Source organism: Pleurodeles waltl, chromosome 3_1, assembly GCF_031143425.1.
Source record: "Pleurodeles waltl isolate 20211129_DDA chromosome 3_1, aPleWal1.hap1.20221129, whole genome shotgun sequence".
In the NCBI taxonomy this organism is placed as follows: domain Eukaryota; kingdom Metazoa; phylum Chordata; class Amphibia; order Caudata; family Salamandridae; genus Pleurodeles; species Pleurodeles waltl.
This window is the reverse complement of record NC_090440.1, coordinates 16,335,621-16,351,932: the sequence shown is the minus strand read 5'-3', so window position 1 is coordinate 16,351,932 and position 16,312 is coordinate 16,335,621. Positions and strand designations below refer to the sequence as shown.

The 16,312-nt window shown below is 44.6% G+C and overlaps 1 protein-coding gene across 5 annotated transcripts in view; it reads right to left on the bottom strand.

The window, feature by feature from the left end:
* Positions 1–16,312, bottom strand: part of AMBRA1 (autophagy and beclin 1 regulator 1) — a 667,981-nt gene that overhangs the window by 534,553 nt on the left and 117,116 nt on the right. For all 5 annotated transcript variants that reach the window (XM_069221711.1, XM_069221710.1, XM_069221709.1 and 2 more), the window contains 2 exons: positions 9,609–9,675; positions 199–1,682 (listed from right to left, as the gene is read on the bottom strand). In XM_069221711.1, the coding sequence (XP_069077812.1) occupies positions 199–1,682; positions 9,609–9,675 (1,551 nt within the window). The remainder of the gene's footprint in view (positions 1–198; positions 1,683–9,608; positions 9,676–16,312) is intronic.

Below are 16,312 nucleotides of genomic sequence, written 5' to 3'. Positions count from 1 at the left end.
TCAGAAACCAATGCTTTCACCACTACGAGCAGCCAAATCTGCACCTCTCGCCAGGCTCTTTCAACTGTTCCAAGAACACACAAGTATTCTGACTTGTAACCATTACCTCCTGAAGGTATTCTAAGCAGATTTTGTCACCACTGTACACTCTTAATTAATACATAAAGCATAAAAAACATGATTGTGCTTGTCTCCTACCTTCTCAAAGAGTCCTCCTCGGAGTTCTCATCAGGCATATCCTGGTTTAAGGCCTCCTGTGATACATTCCCTGGTCTGCCTGTAGTGGCCTGGCTGTAAACCCGCTCCCAGTGCCCTGTTTCTTGGTTGAATACTACTCCCACGGTCCTCTCCTCCGGGGTGCCAGAGGTGACGGGGACTGCTGCACTGTCCTCGGTTCTATCAGCTGGAGGGGGCAGGGGTTCACTAACTGGAGTGAGCCCGTCAAAGGTGTTCGGCAGCTGCCAGGAGGGCGCCTCCTGGCTCTCTGCCGCAGGGTAGGCAGGCGGTGTGCGCTCCCAGCGTAATGTATCATTGTTGAACGTTAGCAGGTTGTGGCAAGCCCGGCAGCGGTTCAGGTGTCCGCGAGACAGGTTTGAATTGTTCTCGCTACTGTGGGGGGGTGCTTGGTGCGACGGGCCGGGACGCTCAGGCTCCAAGTTGTTGTTGAGTAGTTCCTGTGCCTGCTGTGATTGGCTGGTCCCAGTGCGCATGCCCCGCCCCAGCTCCTGCAGACGGTCATATTCCAGAAAAAACCTCCTGAGGTCACACTGCAGCTCGTTCCTGATGGAAGGGATACTCTGGCTACTGCCATCACTGTTGCTTCCATTTTCCTGCTCAAGGCCTAGCCCTAGGCCTGGAAAACTACGACCTTCCGTGGCAGAAGTGTAAACAGGTGACTGGGCACCACCTTCCCGCTGCCTGAGTACAGACAGCAAACTCACAGATGAAGCGCTAGTTCTGGGCGGGGGCATTGCCTCCAGTTCTGACCGGGACCCTAAGTGCAGCACAGTCCGAGTCCACTCCGAGCCTGTCAGGTCCCCAGATTGCTGATACCGGGGCGAATGGGTGGAGAGTGACCTGCGAGTGGGCCCCAGGTTGACATAGCGCAGAGAGTTGCTGGCAGTGCTGCCCACAGTACTGAAAGCAGACGGGCGGGTAAGGAGCATTGGGTCCAGTGGGGAAGAGGTCTGGTGCGGTGGCTCAGTCTGCACAGAAGAGAAGGAAGTGGGTGTCACTCCTGAGGAAGTGGAAGGTGTCCCCTCCGGGTGTGGGAAGAGAGCAGGTGGCATTCCGCTGCCAGAGCATCGGCTGCAAAGACACAGCAGGCCCAAGGGCTGGCAGCAGGGCAGAGGATAGCTGGAGCGGTCTCGGACACGAGTGTACACCAGCCGTGGATTGCTCTCACTTGTTGCAGGTTGGGAAGGAAGTGGTGCTGGTGGTGGCGGAGGTGGTGGTGGCGGCGGCGATGGAGGGGGAGGCGGCAGCAGTGGTGGTGGTGGAGTGGCAGTGTGCTGGACTTGACTTTGTTCCCCAGCCTGGGTGCTGGAGGACCGAGAAGACAACATGTGCAGGAAATTGTGTAGGAGTGGGGTGCGACGTACGGGCTGGGACTGCAGCATGGATCTGTGGCGGTAGTGGGGAATCTCCGTGCTGTCCAGAGGGGCTTCTGATTCTTCATCGCTCTAAAATAAGAAAGGAGAAGGAATAAGTACCAGAACACAGTCAGTGCTATTAAAACAAGCTCTAGATCCACAGAACAGTGAGCTAAGCAGAAACCAAAACCAAGTTTACCCTGTTTTCTAACACACTGACTGCTACTGAGAATATCTCATGTGCTTGAAGTCTTCTACACTATCTGCCAGAAATTATCCCATAAACTGCAGCCTCGGTAAGCCCATACTGAAACCATTCTCGTTTTCTCACAATCAACTCTCTAACCTTCAACCCTGCTGGTGTCCCCAATATTGTCGCGCAACCTAGGCCCCAGTAATCTGCCATGATGCTAGGCCCCCTAAGCGACCCTCATGCTGGCCTCACTCTAACCAGCCACAGTCCTCCTAGCCTGCCCAGCCTTGAAACTGCAGGCCTTGGTGATCCACCCCCAACTGCAGGCCTCCCTAAATACCGCCGGCTGCATGCCTCCATAACCTACCACTACTGCAGGCCTATCCTAATATGTATCCACTACAGGCCTGTCTAACCTGTCCCCATTGCAAGGTTCCTTAGTCTGTCCCGACCGGAAGCCTCCTTAATCTGCAACCCTCTTTAACCTGCCTCCCAAACGGTTAGCTCCCCTAACTTGTTTGAGTCATTTATCCTTCCCAGTCTCATAGCTTGTATATTTCTAAAATATTAACATTTTTACCTCTGTGAAGTCTTTCTACCCTAGTTTGGCAGGTTCCCTTATTAGCTTACAAAGATTCTCTTGTGCTACTATACAGCAAGCCTATAGGCCTGCAGAACTCCCAGGTGGAACATACAAAGTAAACACCAAAAACAAAATAAGTTGCACAAGTTATTTGTGGACCTCAATAAAACAAAATATATTATATTTGGTTGCTGATGGCCATAGACTGGAGGTGCTAAAGGAGAGCAATTACCTTGGAGTAAAAATGAAATGTACTCTTGCCTAGGATTCTCAACTAAAATAAACTCCCAAAAATAAACTGATTAAAAAGTTTAAAAGCACTATTAACTATCTTTAAATGTATTGACAAGTATAATTAACTACGCCCTAAAATATGAGGCAATGGATTGCTTTACAGTGGAATGTGCAATAGAGTCTTCGGTCGCTTGTGAGTCAATGAACTCTGTAAGATGGTTAGTAGTAGGCCAACACTCCACAGTCCTTTATAAGACTTGAAATAGTTAGTAACTCTACAAGCCAATGGACCTCCGGTGGAAATCCTTCTGCTTAACTACATTCATAGGGCAAGAGGAGCGTCATTGATTTTAACTGTAAAGTTTCAAATTACAACAATGATGTGGTCAGAGGATAAAATGACCTTCGTAGTGTTTAAAGATTAGTACGTTATAGTATCAGGCTGCATGGTTTTATGGATGGCTTTTTTCACAGCTAAAACTGTTGCATGTAAATAGATTGCTCTTAATTTATGCACAATTGAGACCTTAATGCTATATGTGTGATTCCATAAGTAAAGAAATCAAATCAATCCTGGTGTTTTCTCTTCATGACATTGATGTATTAATCGGATGAATTATGTAAACTGTGTGGGTTAGGTAATTTACATTAAGAGCATTTCATATGCTCACGTCCGGGACCCTTAGGGCCATGCTAAAAACATCTACTACATTTGATCCAGGCAGGGGGAGTACATCCGATAGAAAGGATGCTCTTATGTATTTTGAGTTCTTCCAATGAGGCATGAGTTAGACTAGTTAAACGTATCAAATTGTCTTATGTATGAATGAGGAAACAAAGTTTGTGACTTATTTCAAACATTTTCAGTAAAGCTCAAAATTGCATTGATTGTCGGACACTTTTGGTGACTTTTTTAAAAATCTTTTAAGGCCACTGAGTGCTGATGTTGGGTACATTTGTAATGGTAGAATGATGATTGCAATAAGAAACTACCTGCAAACCCCTCCAAGATGCCCCAGTGCTTAAGGAATCTCTCTAACCTCCCCCACAACTTAGAAAGTCCTTCTAATCAGCCCCTATATACTGCTTACGGAGGCTCTGTGGCCTCCCTTCTGTCGGTGTCGTCGTTAACACTTATACAACTTTCTGCGGCACCGACGTGTGGCAAGAAATGGTCTCTCTCCAACTATGGGTAATCTTGAAGTTCTGAGAACCCAATGGCCTTAGTATGATGTTGGATGGGGTCAGGCATGAATGTAATCCTCAAGTGCTCATGCTAATGGCGAGAGTATATGGGTTTAATGCCTTTGGGAAGGGTATGCAATGCCCCTCATCGCCTTCTCAGCCCACCTTGAACTGGAGAAATGACGCCTGTGCTGAAATGCACGAGGTGAGAATAAAGCCACAGCCGGATAGCGCCAGGAGTGGTATATCACTCTACACAACCTGTTTATACCTCTCAATGCTTAGGGTTCGGAGCTTCTGGAGCACAGGTCTTCAATCTCTGGCCCGATCTTTACTCGTGCCAGGATTACTGGTACTTAAACTACGTCCAAGGAGGAAGGTACTAACTTTAACACCCTTGCATTCTTCACAGGCTAGAGATGTTGTTTTCAACTGACAGGAACCACGTGCACGGGATCGCCCACGGAGGTAGAGATGAGCAGCGGTGCCATCCATGTAGGGCCCAGACATGTCATATCGCCCATCTCACATTATCCAATTTTAGGGCTACGCGCTAGTAAAATAACAAAGTAGATGCTGATAGTGAAAAAAATGGATAGCAAAGATATCACCAAAAGAAATGTATCTGCTGCGCCGGACGGCCACTATTCAAAATTCAGGTGGTGGTAAATACCACATATGCTGAGCAGTGTCCCGATAGCGCCTAGATGACTTGCATAGTGCCGAGCCCAGGAGAGGCCTGTGTGTTAGACGCAACACTAGGTTAACAACAGGGCTGGCAGACAATTCCAAGCGGCATTATATGCGATGATGCTGGCACGCTTGATTCAAGGAGAATCCAGAGGAAGTCCAAAGAGCCCCTCTTATCTGCATCTGACATTAACGGGAGTTTGTCTTGTGTGACCATCAAGTGTACGTATGTTGTATGTCTTACCCTTGACTTGCTTAATGCTCTGGGTTAAAACCATATAAGGGGAATGTAGTATTCACTATTGCACAAAACCTTTACTGGGGGGGTAAGAAAATAAGGTGAGTTGTAAGCTCAGCTTACATTTAAAATAGAGTTCCTAACATAAGTGTACATGTTTGCAAAACGTAAATAATTGTGGCAATTTATAATGTATTTTATGAGTAAACACAAGCAGAAGACTGGTTATTTTATTTTGAGAGCCAACAACGTAGTCAAAAAATATCTGTGAACAAGGTTGCAGTTAGTTTTGCTCTACTAACATGTCATTTGTTTTCTTACAAAATAAAAAGTACTAAAATAATATTCACAATTTGGAAGAAACAGATGAAGGTCACAGACTTTAACCTGAATATCTTCGATGCTTGTCAATAGTGAATCAAATGGTAATGGAGATTCACTGTTAAACTGATAAGAGCAGGGAAAACCCTCATGAGACCTATGAGAAAAGCCACAGAAGTGCCCCCGCAGTTCTACGACCTTGCAGAGGAGCAAATTTACTGTAGGAAGTTGGCTCTGTATGTGCTATTTCAAAGTAAGGAATAGCATGCACAGAGTCCAAGGGTTCCCCTTAGAGGTAAAATAGTGGTAAAAAGTGATAATACTAATGCTCTATTTTGTGGTAGTGTGGTCGAGCAGTAGGCTTATCCAAGGAGTAGTGTTAAGCATTTGTTGTACATACACATAGACAATAAATGAGGTACACACACTCAGAGACAAATCCAGCCAATAGGTTTTGTTATAGAAAAATATATTTTCTTAGTTTATTTTAAGAACCACAGGTTCAAATTTTACATGTAATAGCTCTTTTGAAAGGTATTGCAGGTAAGTACTCTAGGAACTTTGAATCATTACTTTAGCATGTATACTTTTTACATAAAACACAATAAGCTGTTTTAAAAGTGGACACAGTGCAATTTTCACAGTTCCTGGGGGAGGTAAGTTATTGTTAGTTTCAACAGGTAAGTAAGGCACTTACAGGTTTCAGTTTTTGGTCCAAGGTAGCCCACCGTTCGGGGTTCAGAGCAACCCCAAAGTTATCACACCAGCAGCTCAGGGCCGGTCGGGTGCAAAGGTCAAAGAGGTGCCCAAACACATAGGCTATAATGGAGAGAAGGGGGTGCCCCGGTTCCAGTCTGCCAGCAGGTAAGTACCCGCGTCTTCGGAGGGCAGACCAGGGGGGTTTTGTAGGGCACCGGGGGGGGGGACACAAAGTAGCACAGAAAGTACACCCTCAGCAGCGCGGGGCGGCCGGGTGCAGTGTGCAAACACGCGTCGGGTTTCCTTCAGTTTTCAATGGGAGACCAAGGGGTCTCTTCAGCGATGCAGGCAGGCAAGGGGGGGGCTCCTCGGGGTAGCCACCACCTGGGCAAGGGAGAGGGCCTCCTGGGGGTCACTCCTGCACAGAAGTTCCGTTTCTTTAGGGGCTGGGGGCTGCGGGTGCAGGGTCTTTTCCAGCCGTCGGGAAATGGAGTTCAGACAGTCGCGGTCAGGGGGAGCCTGGGGATTCCCTCTGCAGGCGTCACTGTGGGGGCTCAGGGGGGACAACTTTGGTTACTCACAGTCGTAGAGTCGCCGGAGGGTCCTCCCTGAGTTGGTTGTTCTCCACCAGTCGAGTCGGGGTCGCCGGGTGCAGTGTTGCAAGTCTCACGCTTCTTGCGGGGAGTTGCAGGGGTCTTTAAATCTGCTCCTTGTAACAAAGTTGCAGTTCTTTTGGAGCAGTGCCGCTGTCCTCAGGAGTTTCTTGTCTTTTTCGAAGCAGGGCAGTCCTCAGAGGATTCAGAGGTCGCTGGTCCCTTGGAAAGCGTCGCTGGAGCAGGTTTCTTTGGAAGGCAGGAGACAGGCCGGTAAGTCTGGGGCCAAGGCAGTTGGTGTCTTCTGGTCTTCCTCTGCAGGGGTCTTTCAGCTCAGCAGTCCTTCTTCTTGTAGTTGCAGGAATCTATTTTTCTAGGTTCAGGGAAGCCCTTAAATACTAAATTTAAGGGCGTGTTTAGGTCTGGGGGGTTAGTAGCCAATGGCTACTAGCCCTGAGGGTGAGTACACCCTCTTTGTGCCTCCTCCCAAGGGGAGGGGGTCACATCCCTAATCCTATTGGGGGAATCCTCCATCTGCAAGATGGAGGATTTCTAAAAGTTAGAGTCACTTCAGCTCAGGACACCTTAGGGGCTGTCCTGACTGGCCAGTGACTCCTCCTTGTTGTTTTGTTTCCTCCAGCCTTGCCGCCAAAAGTGGGGGCCGTGGCCGGAGGGGGCGGGCAACTCCACTAAGCTGGAGTGTCCTGCTGTGCTGTGACAAAGGGGTGAGCCTTTGAGGCTCACCGCCAGGTGTTACAGCTCCTGCCTGGGGGAGGTGTTAGCATCTCCACCCAGTGCAGGCTTTGTTACTGGCCTCAGAGTGACAAAGGCACTCTCCCCATGGGGCCAGCAACATGTCTCTAGTGTGGCAGGCTGCTGGAACCAGTCAGCCTACACAGATAGTCGGTTAGGTTTCAGGGGGCACCTCTAAGGTGCCCTCTGTGGTGTATTTTACAATAAAATGTACACTGGCATCAGTGTGCATTTATTGTGCGGAGAAGTTTGATACCAAACTTCCCAGTTTTCAGTGTAGCCATTATGGTGCTGTGGAGTTCGTGTAAAACAGACTCCCAGACCATATACTCTTATGGCTACCCTGCACTTACAATGTCTAAGGTTTTGCTTAGACACTGTAGGGGCACAGTGCTCATGCACTGGTACCCTCACCTATGGTATAGTGCACCCTGCCTTAGGGCTGTAAGGCCTGCTAGAGGGGTGTCTTACCTATACTGCATAGGCAGTGAGAGGCTGGCATGGCACCCTGAGGGGAGTGCCATGTCGACTTACTCATTTTGTTCTCACTAGCACACACAAGCTGGTAAGCAGTGTGTCTGTGCTGAGTGAGGGGTCTCCAGGGTGGCATAAGACATGCTGCAGCCCTTAGAGACCTTCCCTGGCATCAGGGCCCTTGGTACCAGAGGTACCAGTTACAAGGGACTTATCTGGATGCCAGGGTGTGCCAATTGTGGAATCAAAAGTACAGGTTAGGGAAAGAACACTGGTGCTGGGGCCTGGTTAGCAGGCCTCAGCACACTTTCAATTCAAAACATAGCATCAGCAAAGGCAAAAAGTCAGGGGGTAACCATGCCAAGGAGGCATTTCCTTACATTTACCATTTTCAGGAATTCACACAAGTTTACAGAATTAAGCCAGGAATACTGTGAAAGTTGCAGGTTTCACGCTAACCTGCTAGTAAACCTTTGTGAATTTCATTTTCACATGCGCAAACATACAGTCAGATATTTGTTCAGGCAAAAATCTGCTGAGCAAGTGCAAATTCACTGTTTAAAACGTTTATTTTTTTCTCAATTAAAAAATATTGTCCACGTTTCTAGAATCTTCTTTTTCACCATAGAAAACGTTTTGCTCCAGGTTCTTGACAAAAGAAGTTGAAAACTACCTTTAAACATACAGGTTTGTAACTCTGCACAAACTGAGAAGCCCAATTCCAGTCTACCTCAAGCTCCTGTAAGTAGATCTGCTTACATGAAAACTTTCATGGATGTAAGTACTTTTATGGTGGTTAAATGAATAACCACCTACAGCGTGTAAAAAGCCAAAAAGACATGAATAGCTAGTCTGTAACATTTTAACTGTGACAAGACTTTGCAGGGTTTATCTAGCTGTAAGATGTGAACATCCAAGCACTTTGTATGTTTTCACAATTGCAGCAAACGAGAACTGGGGCAGAATTAAATGAAGATATGACCAAGAATTACACAATGGGGTGAAATGGAGAATGTCAAACTGGGGGCCAAGCTCCTTTATGCTCTGGAGGCAATCGTGGCATTGGGCCACAGGCAGCATCCTAGTTTATTTACAGTAACAGTTTGTGAAATCGAGTTAATGCTTATAGCAAATGCGCTACTGCAATTTGCAATACATTTTCTCAGAAACTAAAGAAAGAAACAGAGTAATGATATATCTGGAATCTGCTGTAATCGAAATGACAGCAAGTGCAGAGCCCTGCCATGGCCTCAAAGCTTGACTAAAGAGACGCCATCATAAACAGAGCCTCTACATATTCAAAGATCCGAGATATATAGAGCCCTGGTGTGTTGAGGAAAGTGTACTATCAGATCACTGCTAGATCCCAGACTATGACCTAATATGGTCCTGGCATAAACAGCGCTGCTATCATCATTGCTGTGATATAATGAGAATGTTGCCCTAATCTGTCACTTTATTACATTGCACCAAATAGGACAAGATGATTTTTGTAAAAGGCAAGTAGGTGTTTGAAACATCCAGTCACTTAGGTAGTAGATATTTTATAACATTCCACACCGCTGCCCCACATACATTATATACAAATATGCAGCGGGTGTGGACAACCATTAAAACCAAGGAAAACTTACAAGTCGTTTGACAGGAGCATTTATTTACAATCCTCTACAATGCGAGGGCTCTCCACCCTGGATACCACAGTGGGACGGTTATCCGTTGCAGTTTGGAGCTCCTTACATTGGTACAATAAATGGAATGCATGCTAGCAAGGCTTGGCGTCGTTATTGTAAAGACTGCAGCTAGAAGGCTCTCACTGCAAGGTAATGAGTGCAGACTACACAATACAATCAAGCAGTACCATGGGGACAGCACACAAAGTAGTAGCGAAATAACACATTAATACATCCTTACAAGCTGGCTAAAGACAAACCCTGACCCCAGGCCCCGAACAGCACTTTCTCTGGTTGGTCGAACAACCAGTCACTGATGAGGGATTACATTATTGCCTGTTGCCACAACCATGAACCACTCATAGGCCTGTCAGTCACTATACCTGCTGGTTCGAAGGATTAACAATGGCGGTGAGCAGCGAGTGTCCTAGGGGATCGAATCTCACCAGCCTACAAAGAAAGCAGACAAATTGTTAAATTGGTACTCTCCATAACTCTTAGCATGAAAACACTATATAAGAAAAATCACACCAGATACACATGACAACCACCCTCCCCGCACTCATCCAGTTTTTTAGCGTCCATTTATATCTCAAGCGCCATGAACTAAAATGGCAGCCGAGCCATCGAGTGTGCAAGGAAGCTCTGACATTTCCCAGATCCCCGCATAAGTCACCTACTCCAGGTTTTTGCTCTGCATTCTGGGACTTCTAGTTGATTCTATAATGAAATAACAAGGACTACAAGTTCAAGAATGAAGAGCAAAATCCTCATCCGGATAAAGGTTTGAGGCACGGACCTGGGATATTTCAGAGCTCTGCAACCCAGCTGCAATGTTCCATCCAGACTAAATTATTTAATTTCATTTACATAGCGGTTCCACTAACATCAGTTGATTAAACAAGGGTGCAAAATACATAAAAGACTCAATAAAAATATAGAAAAAATCTAGTGCTGAAAAAATGAGGGAAGACTTAACAAAATCACGGTGGAAGTAGGTGAGGACAGCACGCCAAGGGTTAAGATTCAGAGGAAACAGCACAAACAAGAATTCAACAGGCCAATAACATTCAGGGAAAAATAAGCAGGATTAGAACAAATAAAACACAATGATTATGTTTGTGACCTGAACTGTAAACAACAATCCTCTTAACAAGCACATTTTAAGAACAACAATTTAGAGAGGTTGAGGGACTGTGGAACAGTTTCAGATGCAGACGGACAAGCAGAATAAAACAAATAGAGATTTCATTGTTACTGAAGTTTAGACTTTCTGGCTTGACATCCAAATCCAAAAGGGTTGTATGTCAGAATTATAAGGGAAAAACTAATGTGTTATCCTAACAACCTCTGTTCGTACAATACAGTGCTGTCAATTCACATATTCTATGAGCCATTTAGTCCCAGACGTTGCAAGCAATGTTTGTTCAAATAAATTTTTTCGAGGCACAAGGTATAGCGGCTCCTCCCTTCATTGGCAATGTGCACGGATATCACCTTAAGAATGTTTTCCGCACAGTAGGTGAGCGTACATATGGAGTATTAGTGAAACCTGGTGGCCATTCAAATTGTGTATAATGCTAACATCTGTTAATCTTAGAGACCTGGGAAGGTGGCAGGGCACATGTGAATCTAAGGCACTACACGCTATGAACAGACACATAGGCTAAGCAGCCTATTCCGTTCGTTGCATGTGCGGCTGTAGATACAGATGCTTTCCATAGACTGTAGATCAGTGCTTCCCAAGGCGTGGGTAGTCAGCAAATCTTGCAGACATCTAAAACAAAGTTTGCTATGCTACTGACTACTCTTTCCTATTGACGGGCAAGAATAATCACACAATAGTGTTTTGTAAACATTTGTGGGGTTGGCTACGGAGCTGCTTTTCAGCTCTGGGAATATTCCTTAAGAAAGCCATGCTTGCCCTTTTCCTCCTAGTAGTATATGGTCTAAGGGGAACAAGGAAAACAGTTTAGCTTTAAGGTAGCATGTCTGAATACACTTAACTATCCATCTGGTATGCCAGATTTTGATATTGGCTCCCCATTATAAGTTATTGCAAAAGAGACAAAGTGTAGGTGGTTTTCCAATAAGATATGGTTCTATTAACATAGTAAATTAGAGTGCTTTTGACATCCAGTGCACCAAGGGCCCTTTCTGCTACTGAGTATGGATGGGGGAAAAAAAGACTGGTAACTCAATTGTTTCGTTGAGGTGAAAGGATTAAATTAGAGACATTTATAGTCGGTCTGGAATACAACCCTATCTGCATGAACTTACATGAAAGGTTCTTGTAAAGTGAGGGTCTGTAGCTCACTTATACGCCTCAGTGAGGTAACAGCTATGAGGAAAGATACTTTCCAGGAGCAGTACTAAATGGGGCACAAATGTACTGGTTCAAATTGAGGACTTATGATTCTTGCGAGTACTATGTTCAGGTTTCAAAGCAGGGCAGGTGGGACACTAGGTGGCATAATGCTTCATGGGAGGCCTTAATGATTTGAACTCTGAATAGAGATTATGGTTTCCTAGTAGATATATGGCTATAGCAGCAAGGTGTAGACGTAAAGAAGTGTACACTAACCCTGATTTTTGTAGGTGAAGTAAATAACATACAATCTCTTAAAACGCTGGTGTAATGGGGTCAAGGCTCTTAGAAATGCAGCTGCAGGCAAATCATTTCCACTTTACAGCATAGCAAGCTCTAGTAGTGTGTCTGCAAGCTCCATTTAAAAATTGTTACAAATGGGTGCAGCCTTGCAACTGGAGATAGTTATCGCAGTCATATATTCAGCCTTTATAAGTACCACCTTGCCCTGAAGGTTCTGAAAGAAGGCTTTTAGGGCTAGATGAATGGCAGGGAGTTCTAGAAAGTTGATGTGGTAAACCTACTGCTTAGCTTAACAAAGTCCCTGGACTGCCATGTTATGTAGCTGTGCCACCCTGCCAATTAGGGACGAGGCCAGGGTGAGGGCTACCTGTGGAATGGGGTCCATGAAAGGCCTACCCTCAACAGGATTTGCTGTTTTAACAAAGCAGAGAGTGATGAGTGCAGGCCCTAACCAACACAAGTTCTTGTAGATGACCCTCCGCTTGCGACCATTGTGCTGAAAGATACTCCTGTTGTGGGCACATATGGAGTATGGCATGGGGAACTATAGCACTGCACAATCCCACCAACCCTAAAGGGAGAATGGCTGTCCTCACTGGGAAACAACAATATGGTCAAAGAAGAAGCAGAAGCTGCTGGAAATCCTACACCCTCTGTTGGTTGGGATATGCCCTGCCTGTGGTGGAATTGAGATTCAGCCTAGGAAAGGTTGACTTTGTTGGGGGAGTAGGTGTGACGGCATTCATCTTAAACTCACAGCGTTTACAGCTCGCCAGTCCTATGAGGTCACAGCTAAGGTGCATGAAAAGTGACTCATCCACTACTTTGACAACCGCCAAGTCACTTACAGAACTTGGTTTGTGTGAATGTGTATCATAATATTTTGATGAGCTACAATTAATCATTTATTGACGCCGTAACATGAAGTGGAGTTCCATACATTCAGCTATCTTTCTTGTAAACAGGGAGTCACCTCATACATTCATATAGTTTGCCCTGATTGGTACTAAACGGGGTCTTTCTCCATCGACACACAAGTACCATAGTCCTGAAAATGGCCTCTTGGGAGTTTTTCTGCGTGAGACTGAAACGTCGGCAGAGTCTATCTTGCTTGTGGATTACTTTTTTCATTTCAACAAGAGTCATCTACATTCAGTAAAGGACATTCTTGAGTTTTAATTAGTAAACAGACATTGGAGTATATTGGCATATGTCACTGAGAATTATAAGTTCCACTGTACTATAGGTATTACATTGTCAATATGCTATGTGTCTTTATGACTGCAGAACACCCTTTATATGAGATTTTCTATGTTTTTATTAAGCATACATACCCTGTTCATGTGATTTATTTGTGATTATGGAAACAATGTTTTTGAGTTTATGCGTAATTGAATTGAGATGTTACCAATGAACATCACCAAGCCAATATACGATTATTCAAAATAACTCTGTATCCAAATGAATCCCTTGTTGGCACCGACAATATTTTTGCAGTCACTGTTGAAGCCAGGTGTCTCCAAACAGTCGATCGCGAGCTACCAGTAGCTTGCAGACACCTTCAGAGCAGCTCACCGCCCAAGTTCATTTTTAAATAAGCACAGGGTCACACTTTCCTTTTAAAGTTAAGCGAAGGCTGCGTCTATCGCACATTAATATAATTAGGGTGCAGATAGAAGGACCTGATAAGAACTGAAGCACTGAGGTATTTAAATCTTAAATAAAAGTCCTTGTCAACTCAAAAGTGGAGCGTGGGAACAAAATTATGTTTCTGAATTCTTTTAAATGGGAGAAAATTAAAATGAGAAGTTACCTTAATGATCTACTATTGTCCCTTTTCAAAGTGCTCCATTAACAAACAGCAGATCTCTCGCACCCAGTGGGCAGTAGACACTGTTATATTTCTAACTGAAAAATAGTCTTTTTTTTTTTTTTTTTTTTTTTTTTTTTAAGTGTGAGAAATTTAGTTAAGAAAAATATTTCTATGAAACATTAAGTCTTAATGTTTCTCCACTTTCAATTAAACCAATTACATCTTAATGTTCAAGTTTATTATGTTACGGAACTCCGACTGAGATCAACATAAAATAATACATAAATATACAGAAAGAAGAAACATAATGGTAGCAAACAGATTAAACTTTGATAAACACATTGATTAAGCTAATACAAAGTTAAAAAACACTTAAAATGGTTAACTCTAGCACAAAACATTTCATTAGGCAGAATGAATAAGGCTTGTAACAGATTAGAAGCAGATCTAAGCAAAAGAGATAATCAAATAGTGCGCAGCTACTTACGGCGATAAGGCAATAGGGCCGTGCAAATTAAAACAACATGTTTCAAATCTTGGACGCCGTTATGGCATAAATTACAAATAGCGGAGGAGCCAAACCATTTTGCTTGTAATGTGTTCAGGGAGAGCTGCCCCTGTCGCAGCAGGAGCCAGAATCTTCTCACCCCATGAGGCAAATTCCAGATAAGGTACGGCTGTGAGATCCTTGGCTTTAAGGAATTAGATATTATATGAAAACTCTGTCTATGTGCGCACGCCTGGCTGTCCTGGTGGAAGCTCACTCCCCAAGTTGCTTTCCTGAGTGTAGATTTAAGCTTTGCTGGAGAGCGAGTAAAAATTGCAGAGGGATCTAATTGCAGATGATCCATGGCACATAAAAAGTTTCTGTAGATGGTATATTTTACTTTATGACCAGCTAATATTTTTTTTTGTAGCAGTGACTGCAAAGAGTCGTCACGGTACGTCATCAAATTAAACATACAACGAATTACCACAGCCAGGCCTTGAATAAGAGAGCTACACAGGCCCAACTCAAATCTTAATAATGGTACAGAAAAGGCAGAGTTTACAGCTAAAATAGTCCTTAAGACATGTCCCTCGGGTTTATCGAGAAAGATCCACTTTGATACCGCTACATGGTCTATACCTTACAATAGAGATGGAGGTATCTTATCCCGATAAACCTCTAAGAGATTTTTAAAACGCCTTCTGCCCGTTGCCCTATGTAAGGTGTTCAGACCGTTAGCTTGGGATTGGGCCTTCCTTTGATTGTGCTCAATATGCTCTCTGTCTTTAAGGCTCCCACAGACAAAGTTACCCAAAAATGCGTAAGAGGTTACTCTTTCAAGGTGTTGAGCTCCCAAGATCCAGCTAAAATTGCTGTACTTTAATCTTTTGTTCCCATGAAAACACAAGATTTTGTTTTTTGAGCAATTTATCTTTCAAAAGTGAGCTTCATTGTATTGTTAGGGGGCTTGTAGTCGGTTATTAAGCCCCTTTGGGGTACGATCTCAAATGATTATGTCATCTGCATAAAGTAGACAGCATAGGGATCTGACTCCTAATTTGGGAACAAAGCCCTCACATTGAGTTAAATGTGCTGGTAAATCCGAAAGATACAGAGAAAATAACAGTGGAGCCAACATACATCCTTGTTTTAGGCCGTTTTTGGTTGAAATGACATGAGACTGACCTTGTTCACCACCAGCAAAACTCTGCACCAGGTGGAGGAGTAAAGAGCTACCACAAGGTCAAAGAGAATAGCAGGCATGCGGTCTACCTTATCAAATGCTGTGGAGAAATCTATGAAGGCTGCATAGATGACTTCCCCCTTCAGAGAGACATATTTTTCATTAATTACTTGCAAAACAGAGATGCTGTCAATTGTGCCATGATTTCTCCTGAAGCCTTACTGCTCTAAGGGGATAATTTTGTACCTTTCTGCCCAATCATTAATCTGTGACAACTATTACATCTTAATGTTATATGAAGGATGTTCCTTCACTTCACAAAGTCTACCTCACCTGTCCACTTTAAGATTGGAAAGAAAGGTAGATTCAACCACCAAAGAGGCATTTTTCCACCCCGTGGAGCCTACTACAAAAGGTCCCTGGGTCATACTACAAAAGGTCCCTGGGTCATACTACAAAAGGTCCCTGGGTCATACTACAAAAGGTCCCTGGGTCATACTACAAAAGGTCCCTGGGTCATACTACAAAAGGTCCCTGGGTCATACTACAAAAGGTCCCTGGGTCATACTACAAAAGGTCCCTGGGTCATACTACAAAAGGTCCCTGGGTCATACAACAGAAGGTCCCTGGGTCATACAACAGAAGGTCCCTGGGTCATACAACAGAAGGTCCCTGGGTCATACAACAGAAGGTCCCTGGGTCATACAACAGAAGGTCCCTGGGTCATACAACAGAAGGTCCCTGGGTCATACAACAGAAGGTCCCTGGGTCATACAACAGAAGGTCCCTGGGTCATACAACAGAAGGTCCCTGGGTCATACAACAGAAGGTCCCTGGGTCATACAACAGAAGGTCCCTGGGTCATACAACAGAAGGTCCCTGGACATACAACAGAAGGTCCCTGGACATACAACAGAAGGTCCCTGGACATACAACAGAAGGTCCCTGGACATACAACAGAAGGTCCCTGGACATACCACAAAAGGTCCT